At 38.2% G+C, this 15,856-nt stretch overlaps 1 protein-coding gene across 1 annotated transcript in view; it reads left to right on the top strand.

The window, feature by feature from the left end:
- ME1 (malic enzyme 1, NADP(+)-dependent, cytosolic) overlaps window positions 1–15,856 on the top strand; it is a 134,594-nt gene that overhangs the window by 103,709 nt on the left and 15,029 nt on the right. Inside the window, exons 9-10 of the mRNA XM_014542657.1 lie at window positions 12,948–13,053; window positions 14,795–14,937. Of these exons, the coding sequence (XP_014398143.1) occupies window positions 12,948–13,053; window positions 14,795–14,937 (249 nt within the window). The remainder of the gene's footprint in view (window positions 1–12,947; window positions 13,054–14,794; window positions 14,938–15,856) is intronic.

Raw genomic sequence — 15,856 nt, 5'->3', positions numbered from 1 at the left:
CTGCTGCAGAGGCGGGAGAGGCTCCCACCACTGCTGCTGCACTAGCCAGCCATGAGCCTGGCTTCTAGCTGAGCGGCGTTCCCCCTGTGGGAGCACACTGACCACCAGGGGACAGCTCCTGCATTGAGCATCTGCCCCCTGGTAGTCAGTGCATGTCATAGAGACTGGTCGTTCTGCTGTTTGGTCGATTTGCATATTAGCCTTTTATTTATAGGATAATAGTGATACACTTCATCTTACATTAATTATAATAATGATCTGTTATACTTAAATAAAGAATAATTTGCAATAAATTTTGGAATAGTCACATGAGTATAACATACAAGCTTAAAATGGTTCTCAAAGACTTATAAATAACATTAAAGGATTTATAATATAACATTAGGTGAAAAAAGGAAAACACCATCTTATATATAACTATTTTGTTTAAAAATTGAGTTAAATATAAAAGTCATAAAAGGAAATACATCAAATACATATTACTTTAAAACTAACATTATTTTTATTTCTGTATATTCTATATGTTATGTCTTTTGTATATTCTAAATTCTACTTAGTAATTGTATTCCTTTAAAGTTAGAAAAGTTAAAGAGCAGGTTGACAGCTATCTGGGCTGGAGGCTGGGTGGATGGAGTGGAGGGATTGAGGAAAAAAGGAAAAAAAGAGAAAAAACTCAAGGACACAGTAGTATGGTGATTTCAGGGTTGGGGTAGAGGAGGTAAAGGGGGTGTAAATGGTGAGGGATGGAGACTTGACTTGGGTGGTGAACACACAATAGAGTGAACAGATGTATTGTATAATTATGCACTTGAAACCTGTATAATTTTGTTAACCAGTATCACCACAATAAGTTCAATAAAAGGGGGGAGGGATAAAGCTAGAAAAAAGTTTGTTTTTAAAAATCAGTATAGACAGACAAATTTTACCTCAGAAGAGAAAGTATATGCATAACATTTTTAAAAAATGTTATTCTTTAAGGTATTACAAATAGCAGTACATATGTCTCTTTTATGAGAACCTATAAAGCAATGAAACAAGATAGAAATCACTTTGACAGCATCTTCTGAGAATCAAATAATAATCATTTTATTAATTTTCTAAAATTGCAAGTTAATTGTTTAAAATAAAAATTTATAACAAAATTTTCAATTTCTTGGCTTAAACATTGCTGTTCTTTGAATAATTAGTATAACTATAAAAAATTGTACACTGTGGTCGAATGAAAAATACTGTAGTCATGAAAGAATATTTACTGAATGAAATCGCCTATGGATCAGGCATTATATTAGCCTTGGGGGACACAAGAAGGCCCTGCATCTCAGGAGGCCCACAGCCTAGTAGGGAAAACTCAAACGAGTCAGGAGTTACAATTCTACATGGAAATGTTATAGAAATACGTCCTTGATGTCAGAGATGCACATAGATGTCACTTCCAGCTTCACTAAAGAGCTTAGTAGGAATACTGAGGAAAATTCCGAGACAAGATGTCTCTTCATCTAACTTTGAAAGGAAGAATTAGGAGTTTACCTGGAGTTTCCATAGACATCTTAAACTTCTTCTATCCAAAACTGAGGCAAAAGAAGTAGAAGGGCAAGTTCACTTTCAGATCTTGATTGAAAATAAGGATCATGTCTTTCATCTCTTTATATCTTCAAAGCCCTACATAGTGTCTATAATTCATAATAAATATTTTGTTAATAAATGAATTAATTAATGAATGGCCTTCCAGGCAGAAGGGCAGCATTTTCCAGCAACTGAAGAAACGTATGCAGAGGAGATTTGCCTCTGGTCACTCTGATGGCATTGTGGAGGGTGGATTGAAATGAGGTGAAAATGAGGGAAGGAAACACATTATAAAGCTGTTGCAATAATACTGATAAAAATTAATTGGGTCTGAAATAAAGCAGTAACTCTGGGGGTGAGTGAAAAAGTTTGATGCAGTAGAATTTAAGAAATAGGTCCATGACCTGTGTGGCTCAGTTGGTTGAGCATTGTCTCATGCAGTAGAAGACCGCTGATTGATTCCCTTCCTCTCTCTCTAAAACCAATTTTTTTTAAAAAAAGAAATAGCATTATTAGCATATATAGGAACCGATTAAATATGGAGGGAGGAGTAGGATAGAATAGAGGAAGGAATCTAGCAGGATTCCTTGGTAAGTGATGCAGCCATATGTAGAAAAGGAATAAAGAATGGACCAGCTTAAGGGAAAGAGAATGAGATCGGTTTTGGACATAGCAAGTTTAAGGTGCCTGTGAAGGCATTAGACAGAGATGTCCCCTTGGCAATCGGAGATAAAAGAATAAGGCTCAGGTTGAAGGTCTGGGCTCCTGGAGATGGAGATTTGGGGATCATCTGCATGTAAATAGTTGGAGCCATGGAAAAAGCTATACAAGTTATGCTGTGCTTAAGGATGTAATACATTCAAGAATCCAAACAAAAGTGAAAGTCTATAATTGTGGTTTTGTGATTTCTACTGACTTTTTTATATGTGAAATCTTCATAAGATATATAGATTTTAGCATCTCAAATAATTTTAACATAGACTTACTGAACTGAGAGTTCAAATTCCATGGATTATAATATTTGGAATAACTGTGAAGTTGTTGCTAGACATAATCAGTCACTCTTACTTCATGCTTTTGCTTGCCAAAATAAAGAACTGCATATATTCCGCTTGCCAAGGTAAATAAAGTTACATTTAAAAGGCTGTTATATATTTAATAGCTTGTGCAGTATTTCATATAAAAGAAATAAAAGAAGCTTCAGTTAACTGCTTTTTCTTTTGTGTTTTTAAAAATCAAAATTATGTTAGTTTTTTGTGTGGAACTAATAAATCTTAGAATAACTAGTAAATCAGTATAATTTTTTTTTCAAACCTACATGATTTTTTTGTGTTTGTTATCCTTTATCCTTAATATTTTTACAACCTCTCCTGAGAACCAATAATAATCGTTTTACTAATTTTATTAACTTGCAGTGTAATTGTTTGTACTTTATAAAAATATCATAAAGTTTTAAATAAAAATGTTTATTAGTCAAACTCCTTAACTCTTTTTTTAAAAAAATATATTTTATTGATTTTTCACAGAGAGGAAGAGAGAGGGATAGAGAGTTAAAAACATCGATCAGCAGCCTCTTGCACACCTCCTACTGGGGATGTGCCCGCAACCAAGGTACATGCCCTTGGCCGGAATCGAACCTGGGACCTTTCAGTCCGCAGGCCGACGCTCTATCCACTGAGCCAAAACGGTCAGGGCTCCTTAACTCTTTAAAGACATAAAACCAAAACTAGTAAACTGTAAGGTTAGCTCATTTATGGAGTTATAGCATCATCAGACTAGATAAGTATTATCCTGACATGTTTTCTCTTTTCATTTTCAACATCATATCTATAGCATTGTCTATCATTTACCTCCTATCCACATGTACAGTGGAATGAGTTTATGCTATAAATATCAATATTTTAAATAATTCATCAATATCAATAAAGTTGATTGAAATGGATTATATGGTCACTGATAATATTTAAATACATTAGGTTAGTATTTCAAAGCAAGAAATATTGACATATCTATTTAGCCAGGTAATATTAATGGACTTTAATATAAAGAAGCTGAGAGTTGGTTTAAAAGAAATCCTTCCAAAATAAAAATTAGAGAGAGAATAAATACAGTGACGGAATGAAAAGGGAGCATGCCAGCATGACTGATACTTGCATTTCACAATGATAATCTGGTGCACTTTCAGAGGGGACAGGAGCCACCCCATAAACCAGTCCAGACTTCCTGTATTCCGTCAGTAAATATGTTCTTGCTTTCACCAATGAACCAAATCACTGCTGAGACAGAAAACTCAATATAGGACTATAGATTTTTTTTACTTTAGTTTTATTTTGTTCTCTTTTAAGTAATTGTTTTGAGTTAATTTAATTTTTTTTGCTTTATAGTGAAATGTTTGGTTCCTATGAAAAGAGATAGTGAATTAAGGCATTTCATATGTTGTAAGGGTAGTTTTGACAGTATAGTTATTTCCTTCCTGAGAGCTTCATCTGTACGTCCATGCTGTATGGAAAAAGGTTTCCTTTCTTCTAGGATATCATCAGAGTTTCAGCCCGTGATCCTACTACCACCTTGAATGATGGTTAATACATTTCATACACTATGGTTTAAAAAAAATTCTAACTCCTAAGAGACTTTGAAGCTTGATGAAAAGTATCTGACTTGATTTTTATTCTCTCTTTTCTTGTTCATATAGGGTATGATCCATGTATACATATGTATTAAAAAGAGCAGAGACAAAAGATTATGAGTGTGAGTCTTTTAGACAGTTAGGAAATTATGGAGATTGATTTTAACAGTATTAAATATTGATGGTGTCAACTACTTTTATCTTAAATTATGACCATTCTGCAGCCCTTGTTATGCTCTAGCATGGAAAATACTTTTGCCACATCATTTATCTTTTTAAAGTCTGTCCTGAGATGATGAAACATAGCTCTGAGGTCTTTAACATACCTTCACTGAAAGTCTTGGAGTGAAGTGCTACTGACAGTGCTCTGGGAAGGCCCATCTGCAGATCCAAAGAAGGGTCAGATTCAACTCAATACACTAATGACATGGCATCAAAAATAGGCCAGTAAAATGGGGCCTTTTGCATAAGCAGGCGTGGATTCGAGGTAGGCACTCGTGGAAGAGTTCTTTTCGTGCCTGTGTGTGTGTGTGTGTGTGTGTGTGTGTGTGTGTGTGTGTAGGCAATCTATAATTGATATTTTTATACGTACCCTGGATCATGGAATGCTAAGCCAAAATCTTGACACTCTTTGCCACCTATCCTTCTCACCCTTACCAGAGGTATGTGCTTTTGATAAAGGAAATCATTCGTTATATTGTGTCTTCTATCCTGTACTAAGAATCAGCACCAAAAAAATGAGGGGAGAGGGGAACTTAAAAAGTAATAACTTTCAAAAGGAATTCCCAGCTATCCATAATACATTTGTTGTAATTGGAGACTTTAAAAAAAAAAAGAAACTGTAGAATTTTGGATTTCTGAGATAAGTGCCCACAAGCATTTTACCAAAAGAGAGCAAAATGCTGAGCTGAAAAGGATCCTGGAAAGGAAGAATGAAGGGAAAATAAATCTTCTATATCTTATATCCAACTTAAGTGATTGGCATAAAGAATATGGATTCCAAATTAGATTTTGAAAACAGGAGAAACATGAACCATTGGTCCATAAAATAGAAATCCAAAGGTAAAGGCAATTGCCTTAACCTTACTAGATTCAGAGAAGGTCACATTCCAAAAGTTTTTAAATCTAAACCAGATAATCACATCAAGTTTGGAAATGGTATAGAAAATACTTAGGAGACCTTTATTTTGTCTTTTGATTCTTCTTTTTGGCATGCAAAGCCCATCAGTTATGCAAGTATCACTATTTCATGATTCCTGGCCTTCTTTCAGAATTCTCTCAGGGTTCCTAAGTCACCACCAAGAATCAAAACTTTGGGGGTGAGGCTGTGAGTATTTATGTTTCTCACTAGATGCATCTTCTGGCCAAGTGCTGGCTTCAGTGGGTAGGAACTGTCAGTGCTATTACTATTATTGATAAAGTAAGACGCTCATGATAACAGCATACATCTTTTATTTTCAGACACTGTTTATCTTCTTTATGATTTGCTTCTCATTCCAGGGAAACTTAGGGGTTTGACCCACATTAAATATTTTTCATTATATTTCAGAGTGTGGGGAATGGAATGGAAGACTGTGCCTCCTTCCTTTTTAAAGATACATCATCACAGAAGTTGCTCACATAACTTACACTCTGTCCTTTTGGCAATGAGGTAGTCTCAGTCTCATCCCACTCCAGGCCGAAAGGAGCTAAGAAATATAGTTTCCACCTGGCTAAAACTGGGAAATCTTATTAAAAAGGAGAGAATGAAAACCAAATACAAAGAGAGGTTGTACATTTAAACATTTATTAAGAGAGTAAATTTCATATTAAGTGTTTTTATCACAATAAAATAAACATTTCTTTTTCAAATAGTAGAGGGTGAATTGATGGACAATTAGAATTCTCTGCCACAGCATGAAAAAAGGTTTCACTGTTTGGCCATAAAAGTAATATGACATATCTATACTAATAATACCCTAGGTGGTCATCACTCCCTCACGCATCACACCCTAACATCGTCACAAGATGGCCGTCACAAGATGGCCACGCACACAGCAGAGGTGGGGCCCAGCACAGGAGGCAGGTTGTGGCAGGGGAAAGCAGTTATGGGCGATCAGGCTGGCAGGGGAAGGCAGTTGTGAGTGATCAGGATGGCAAGGGAGCAGTGAGGCATCAATCAAGCCGGCAGGGGAGTGGTTAGGGGCAATCAGACTGGCAGGCAGAAGCAGTTAGGGGCAATAAGGCAGGCAGGCAGGCGAGCAGTTGGGAGCCAGCAGTCCCGGATTGTGAGAGGGATGTCTGACTGCCCGTTTAGGCCCAATCCCTGTGGGCAGGAAAGTGTACTCTGCCTTTCGTGAAAGGAACTATGAAGTACATTACAAAGAACATTGACACAGAAAAGGGATGAAGAGGAATTGGGGCCTAAATCAGAGTCTGAATTATCAAAATATCTGGAGGGAATTCTGTAGCAACCCTGAGGGGTCCCAGATTGGAGAGGGTGCAGGCTGGGCTGAGGGACACCCCCCCCCACCCCCATGCACGAATTTCATGCACCAGGCCTCTAGTTCAGACTATAATCCAAAAAGACCAATAGGCAAAGCCTGCGATTCATCCAGTCTTCTCTGAGAGATATGACTTTTCTTAGCAGCCCTCAAGATTGTATAACATTGCATTGGATGACTAAAACTGGTTTGGAGTAGGTGAATAATTATCTCTGTTAGAGAACCTAGCACACATTACACAAGTTCTCTTGTCCTTAAAAACTTCTCTAAACCTTTGAAGAAGTAAGAACCAGGCTTAACTTTGAGTAGTTCTTCTCATACAAATCTGCACATTAGCAAGGGAGCTACTCTTGCTTCTCACTCAAGATTCAATGTCTCTACCATAAACAGGAAAGTGTCCAGTGTAGTAGCTGCTTACAACCATTACTTAGCACCCTGTTTGTGATGGACTAGACACTAAGGCTGCCACATCTGCCTGAAAACAAACAAACAAACAAACAAACATCACCACCACAAGCTTCCAGAAGAGCCATGTGGCCACCACTTCATGATGCTCATTTCTCCTTCAAGGTCCTGTGAAGGTACATCAGCTTGGTGACCACTATGTTTAAAACAGAAACCATAGCTGCAAGAGAGTCTGGGGACTATAGTTTAGCCCTTTAGCCTCAAGTGCACAGGAAGTCATGCTAGAAGCAATTTGCAATCCTGTAGCATTTGCCATGTAGAGCCTCAGATAGATGTTAGTCTAGTTTCCTGCCTTTACACATGCAATTGACTATATGCATTTTTTGGGAAAAAATATGTCATGTTTAGTTTAGAATGCTGGAAATTGAAAGTTATTATTCCCAAGAAATATGTCTTCCCAAGCCACAACTTTATTTAGTACCTGTCTTAGAAATTTCATTGTTATGAGAATGAAAATAGTCATGAATTTTAGCATATACTACTTCCAGAAATAGTTCAGAAATAATTTAAATGCTGTCCCTTTCAAGTGGTTCCAAATTGATATCCCTAATCATGACCAGACTTTCTCTTTTCTTTCTAATAATGCAGGACTTTATTTTTTTTTTTTTTTGCCAAGTATCTAAGCAGTAATAAGGGCATTGAGGTAGCACATAGATTGCAAAAGCATCCTTTTTATCAAATTATTTCAGAGAAAGGGACCTCTTCTTCCCAAAGCAACAGATAGGAACAACACTGAGTAAAACAAATGGTCGAATATATAATCAAAATAAAAGTCTCCCCCTGTATCTGTTAGATATTGTGTTATCAAAAGTCACAGCATCTCAGTGACATATAGTGATAATTACTTATTTCTCACACACCTGTCAGTCAGATAAGGTAGCTCTGAGGATGTTGGCTGGGTGACTCTAAGCTGCAAGTTGGGTCCGGGTCTGCTTCACAAAGCTGTCATCCTCCTTGGACCAGCAAGCAAGCAGGTTATGCACTTTTTAAAAGGATGGCAAAGGCACAAGAGAGCAAGTAGTACCAACAGTTCCTCTTAAGGCCTAAGCTTGGAACTGGCTGTTTCATTTCAGCTCATATTTTATTGATCAAAGCAAGCCACATGTTTACATCCAAAGACAAAGGGGGCAGGAAAGCGTGCTCTGCCTTGGGTGAAAGAAACTATGAAGTACATTACAAAGAACATTGGCACAGAAAAGGGATGAAGAGGAATTGGGCCTAAATCAGAGTCTGAATTATCAAAATATCTGGGGGGAATTTTATAGCAACCCAAATACTTCTGTTTTCTTATTTGTGACTAATAGATTATCGTTAAGTCTAGCCATATCTTAGGATTATACTTAATTAATTTGTGATTGAGATATGTAAGTGAAATAGATTTCCCAGTAGTGAAGCTAAGAAAGGTGAGGGATGGGGACACCAGGTGAGTATGGGGCTACCTTCAATACTGCAATTTAGTGATAATTGTAAGATTTCATTATTGTAAAATTTCCTTGTAATAATACAAAAGAACTGTTTGAGAATATATAGTGTTTACTCACAAAATCAGATCATCTTTACATAACTGTTTGTTGTTAGACTTATGACTAATTCTAAAAAGGCTGTGATGAAAGTGGGAACTGAATTTGTATGATTCTTTTGACTATATTTTTTGTAATAAGTATGATGAACAGAATATGGACTAATGAAATTCAACTTAGTATTACTAGAAACTAGAACATTCTCTCCTGGAATAAATATGAAACAAGGAGCTTCAAATTTTACTCTGAATGAATTAAAAAATATTTTTAAAAATTGAGATATAATTGACATATGACATTATATTAGTTTCAGGTGTACAACATAATGCTTCAGTATTTGTTTATATTGTGAAAAGATCATCACAATAATGTGGCTAACATCCATCACCACACAGTTAAAAATTTTTTCTTATGGTGAGAACTTTTGTTAATATCTATTCTTTTAGCAACTTTCAAGTGTAAAATACGGTATTATTAACTACTAGAGGCCCGGTGCACAAAAATTTGTGCACTCGGGGGGAGGGGTACCTCAACCTGGCCTGTGCCCTCTTGCAGTCTGGGACCCCTTGGGGGATGACCACCTGCTGGTTTAGGCCCGCTCCCTGGGGAATTGGGCCTAAGCTGGCAGTCAGACATCACTCTGGCAGCCCGGGAGCCCTCAGGGGATGTCCACTTGCCAGCAGGGAGCAGGCCTAAGCTGCAGTCGGACATCCTTAGCGCTGCTGAGGAGGCGGGAGAGGCTCCTACCACCACCGCTGTACTGGCAGCCATCAGCCTGGCTTGTGGCTGAGCAGAGCTTCCCCTGTGGGAGCGCACTGACCACCAGGGAGCAGCTCCTGCATTGAGCGTCTGCCCCCTGGTGGTCAGTGTGTCATAGTGACCAGTCATTCCCAGTCTTTCTGCTGTTAGGGTCAGTTTGCTTATTACCCTTTTATTATATAGGATAGAGGCCTGGTGCACGGGTGGGGGCCGGCTGGTTTGCCCTGAAGTGTGTCCTGGGGGTCCCCACTGGGGTGCCTGGCCAGCCTAGGTGAGGGGCTGATGGCTGTTTGCAGCTGGTCACACCTCCTTCAGGGTGGGAGTCCCCACTGGGATGCTTGGCCAGCCTGGGTGAGGGGCTGATGGCTGTTTGCAGCTGGTCACACCTCCTTCAGGGTGGGAGTCCCCACTGGGATGCTTGGCCAGCCTGGGTGAGGGGCTGATGGCTGTTTGCAGCTGGTCACACCTCCTTCAGGGTGGGAGTCCCCACTGGGATGCTTGGCCAGCCTGGGTGAGGGGCTGATGGCTGTTTGCAGGCTGGCCAAGCCCCCCCCACCACAGTGGGGACCCTCACCCCATGGAGGTTTGGCCAGGCTTGGTGAGGGGCTGATGGCTGTTTTCAGGCTGTCCACACCCCCTTTAGGGTGGGGGGGTCCCCACTGGGGTGCCTGGGCAGTCTGGGTGAGGGGCTGAGGGCCGTTTTCAGGCCGGCCAAGCCCCCTGGTAAAGGAAGCTCCCAGCCTCTCCTTTTTTTCTTTTTTTTTTTATTCTGAGATTTATTTACCTTCTATAATTGAAACTTTGTTGCCTTCAGTGGAGCTCAGAGCCGGTCGGGAAGCTTGGCTTCCTTCATCACTGGAGCAACCAAGCCTCCTGCTCGCTTCAGCTCCTTGGCTGCCGGCCGCCATCTTGGTTGGGTTAATTTGCATATTGTCGCTCTGAGTGGCTGGTGGGCGTGGCTTAAGGCATAGAGAAGGTACAGTCAATTTGCATGTTTCTCTTTTATTAGATTAGATCGCGATGATGCTATTTATACGTTATATTCCCAGGACTTAATTATTTCATAATTGAAAGTTTGTAATTTTTTACATCCTTTACCCATTTTGCCCATTCCCTACCCCCCACCTTTGGTAACCACCAATCTGTTCTCTGTATCTATGAATTAGAGGGTTTTATTTTTTTTATTTGTAAAATACATTTTTATTGATTTCAGAGAAGAAGGGAGAGGGGGAGAGAGAGATAGAAACATCAATGATGAGAGAGAATCACCCATCAGCTGCCTCCTGCATGCCCCTTACTGGAGATGTGCCCTCGACTGGAATCGAACTTGGGACCCTTCAGTCTGCAAACTGACACTATAATCCACTGAGCCAAACCAGCTAGGGCAGTGGGGTTTTTTGTTTGTTTGTTTGTCTTTTTAGTTTAGTTTTGTTTGTTTTTTAGATTCCACGTATAAGTGAGATTATACAGTATTTGTATTTTTCTGTCTGACTTGTTTCAATTAGCATAATACCCTCAAGGTCCATACATGTTGTCACAAATGGCAAATTTTCCTTTTTTTTGTGACTGAGTAATATTCCATAGTAGATACCATATTTCCCTTGTCCATTAGTCCATCAATGGACTCTTAGGTTGCTTCCGTGTCTTATATATCTTTTTGAGTTAGTGTTAAGTAAGATTATTTTTCACAGTGTCTCAGATGTAGTATATTTTGTTGTGTTCACAAATGGCAAATTTTCCTTTTTTTTGTGACTGAGTAATATTCCATAGTAGATACCATATTTCCCTTGTCCATTAGTCCACAATGGACTCTTAGGTTGTTTCCGTGTCTTATATATCCTTTTGAGTTAGTGTTAAGTAAGATTATTTTTCACAATGTCTCAGATGTAGTATATTTTGTTGTGCAAGAAAGAAAAGCTGAGATAATAACCTTTTAGAACCCAGAAATGACTAATGGTGAATTCTGCTCTTAGGAAGCTGTTTGCTTTAATGTCATGCTCATAATAGAAAATGGTGCTAGAGAAATAGAACTTTACAGTAGACTACAAGAAAATGTACCAAAATTATAAACACTAGAATTATTTCCTATTCACAATAATTTTAATTATAACTAACATTCAACTCCTGTTAAAAATCAGGCACAGCCCTAACCGGTTTGGCTCAGTGGATAGAGCGTCGGCCTGCGGACTGAAGGGTCCCAGGTTTGATTCCGGTCAAGGGCATGTACCTTGGTTGTGGGCACATCCCCAGTAGGGGGTGTGAAGGAGGCAGCTGATCGATGTTTCTCTCTCATCGATGTTTCTAACTCTCTATCCCTCTACCTTCCTCTCTGTGAAAAATTAATAAAATATATTTTTAAAAAATCAGGCACAGTCCCAAATGCTCTAGATATATCATTTAATGTAATCCACAATCTGATGAGGTTTCTTACTGTCCTTATTTTACAGATGAAACAAGTTTCAAACTATCTATAATTCACATATATTACTTTAAAAAAACACACAAATAAAATGATAACCTACATTTTATCATTTTAAGCAAGAAAAGTGTACTATCTTTAGGATTAACAATTTGCAAATGATCTGTTATATACTGCTTGTAAACCTTTTTCTCCAAAGCTATACTTGTGTGTATTATTAGAAAGGCTGAATTCCATTACCTCCCTTAGGCAAGTTGTTTAACATCTAAAGCCTCTATTTTCTTTGCAAAATAACTCTAATTATACTTGTTCTACTTTTTAAAATTGTTGAGGGTATCAAATGAGATATGTGAAAACAACTTATAAGTCATAAAGTACCATAAAAAGTTAGGCAGGGGTTGGCACCAGGGGGGTGAGGGTATGAGTAGGGGGATAGGGGGCAATGGGGGGATAAGGACACATATGTAATACCTTAATAAAGAAAAATAAATAAAGTTAGGCAGGGGTTTATCATATAATCAACATCTTACATATTTGCAACTGGAATATTATAATTAGATGTTTTCTAGACAAGACATGGCACATTCATAATCAAAACATTGCAAATAAACACATATAAAGCTAAGACTTATTCAGAAAATGAAACTATGGTATAAATATGGCATCAGTTCCATTCTTAATCAGTGGTATATAAATTGGTAGTGCTACAGATAAAGCCAGATCTACATTCTGAGACACTGCTGTATTAAAACAAATAATGTTTAGTAACAGTATCTTTATTTAAATGACATTTTGCATTACCATTTGTTATTGTCAGTTTCTCACAGATGTCTGTAGGATTAGGAATTTTAATATTAAATACTAGATAAATAAGGGAAAGACTTTATTTAGTTCACTGTTATATTCCCATTGCCAGAATATTGTCTGAGACATAAATATTTCTTAAAAGAATGAGTGAAATGATACTCTGATCATTGGAGAAGAAAGTTTAAGAATAGCTGTAACATAAAAATGTTAAGCATAAATACTGGCAATATGGGTAATATTCTGAAATTTCTTTGATTCCCATATGTTTGGCAGATTTATCATTTCTTCCTCTTTGCTTTACTTAGGGGCGTGCTGCCTTAACAAAAGAAAAAGAGGAATTTGCTCATGAACATGAAGAAATGAAAAACCTAGCAGACATTGTTCAAGAAATAAAACCAACTGCTCTCATAGGTAAACTTTTCCCTCTCTCACATAAACCCCAACTGACCCCATTTTCACCTGATTCCTTTTCTTAACTACTGATTTATGAGGCATAGTTTAGCTTTTTGAAATTCTAACCTTTGGAATTGACAAACAAAATTATACATTCACCGAAGCACCCCATGGACACCTATATTTGTAAATTCATGCTGTCTTCTTAACCTTACTGATCCCGGTTGAAGTGTGCGGCCCCCTCTGCCAACTCTGTCAGCCTGTTAGTACCTGGCACATTCAGCACTTTTCCAAGCTTGATTGCTCCCATAGACAGTGGCTCTCAATGGGATGGAGTTGGCTCCCATGAAAGCATTTGACAATGCCTGGAGATACTTTTGGTTGTAACAACTGGGAGGAGATGGGGGGTGGGGTCAGGGCTACTGACATCTAGTGAGTAGAGACTAGGAATGCACAGGAAAGCCTCCCACAACAAGGAATTATCCAACCCAAACTGTTACTATTGCCAGAGTTGAGAAACACTGAACTAGACCCTCCTTGAAGACAGGGACCATATTTCACATATCTTTGTATTGCTCATAGCACTGAGCACAGTAGTTTAACATGGCATGTGCACTGTGAAATGTTTATTATGGCCAAGTTTAATGTGGTTGAAAAAAACGCAAAGAAAGCCATGAAACTTAATCTCTTATTTTGTGTGTATATAATGTCAGCCCTTACTTTGTATCATACTCCATTCCTAGAAGCTCTTATGAAGCAGATGACAATACTGAGAATAATGTTGATAACCATAATAAAAACAAATACTCCATGCCTGCAACTGTAGGAAGCCTTTATTGTTGTTTTTTATAAAATATCGTCTATCAGGAATTGCCTTTTTTTTTCATTTCCATTATGCAAATTGCTTCATTCTTTGTTAAACTTGAAACACATCATACTTCAGTTTTTAATTAAATTGGATGATTGTCTTAAATGTTAGCATTGGTTTATAAAACACAATTACTTGATAGCCCTAGAGACTGAAATATACTCATGTATTTCTTATAGAGATATAATACATATTGTACAAATTTTTAAAATTTTTTACTTATTGATTTGAGAGAGAGAGAAAGAGAGATGTCTTGTTCCACTTATTTATGTGTTGTTTGATTCTTGTATGTGCCCTGACTGGGGATCAAACCCGCAACCTTGGCATATTGGGACGATGCCCTACCAGTGGTCGGCAAACTGCGGCTCGAGAACCACATGCGGCTCTTTGGCCCCTTGAGTGTGGCTCTTCCGAAGCCTTAGGAGTACCCTAATTAAGTTAATAACAATGTACCTACCTATATAGTTTAAGTTTAAAAAATTTGGCTCTCAAAAGAAATTTCAATCGTTGTAACTGTTGATATTTGGCTCTGTTGACTAAATTAATGAGTTTGCCGACCACTGCAACCAACTGAACTACCCGGACAGGGTCATATTGGACACATTTTAATGTCCTGTTATAAATACCTGTAATCAAAATTCCTAGTGATTAGTCACCAGCTCAATGTATTATGAGTCAAATGTTATAGTTGTGATTTTTTAGACACTTGTAGATTTATAACCCTCAAGGCTATTTGACATTAATAAACTTATCTTTTTTGTCACTTTGATACAAAAGTTGTTTAGCATCTGTTAGAAAACGACCTGACTTTTCATTGTTGCTTGGGCATGGGCTTCTTGGATTCGTTAACCAATGATAGTCCTATTCACTGGTTTCTCATTTCTATTTTAGGAGCTGCCGCAATTAGTGGGGCATTCTCGGAACAAATCCTCAAAGACATGGCTGCCTTCAATGAACGGCCTATTATTTTTGCTTTGAGTAATCCAACCAGCAAAGCAGAATGTACTGCAGAGCAGTGTTATAAAGCAACCCAGGTAAAGCAAAAGCATAACTGATATTTTAATTATCAAATTTTGATTCATTATAGGGAAGCTGAGGATATCAACGGAGCTTACCACTTAACTTTTAAAAATTATGCAAGCAAGATTGAAAAAAAATAGTGAACAGGTCAGAAGGGATAAGAACCATATTCTAGAATGTTGTTGTAAAAATCCTCTTCTTCAATAAAACAAAATAAACTTGGTAATGTTTTGTTGATAATTTTCCTCATGATTTGGAATTATCTAAGGTTAAAACATAAAAGTTAAAAAGGAAAAAGCTTGATTCTAGATGCTTATTAAAATAACTTTTAACTAGCTATTCTGAAACACTGAAGCACACAGTATGCAAACCACAGTCTTATTTTTGCTTTGCTAACCCTGGGTTTGGGTTTTGACGCCGTGGGTGGAGTATCTGGGCAGCATTCTGACATCCAGCCAGGCTGGGGCAGGAGTCCTCAAAGCTTTAGTCCTTTACTGTTTCTCCAAAATGACTTATTTATGCTATCTTTGTATTAATATACAGTGTGGGGCAAAATTAGGTTTACAGTTGTGAGTATGCGAAACAGAGTTTATTCTTGTATTATCTATTTATTTTTTGTATTATTATTTATTAACTAGAGGCCAGGTACATGAATTCATACACAGGTGGGGTCCCTCTCCCAGTCCTGATCGGGGCCGATCGGGGCCTGCCGGCCGGCTGGCCAAGAATAGGGACCACGTGAGGTTGGCTGTGGGAGCACACTGACCACAAGGGGGAAGTTCCTGCATTGAGTGTCTGCCCCCCTGGTGGTCAGTGCACAGCATAGCGACTGGTCAACTGGTTGTTTGGTCGACCGGTTGTAACAGTCACTTAGGCTTTTATATATAGACTAGAGGCCCGGTGCACGAAATTCGTGCACTGGGGATGGGTGGG

The sequence above is a fragment of the Myotis brandtii genome, unplaced genomic scaffold (genome assembly GCF_000412655.1).
Source record: "Myotis brandtii unplaced genomic scaffold, ASM41265v1 scaffold31, whole genome shotgun sequence".
Taxonomy (NCBI): Eukaryota; Metazoa; Chordata; class Mammalia; order Chiroptera; family Vespertilionidae; genus Myotis; species Myotis brandtii.
Note: the sequence above shows the minus strand (reverse complement) of the source record. Positions and strands in the feature narration are given on the sequence as shown.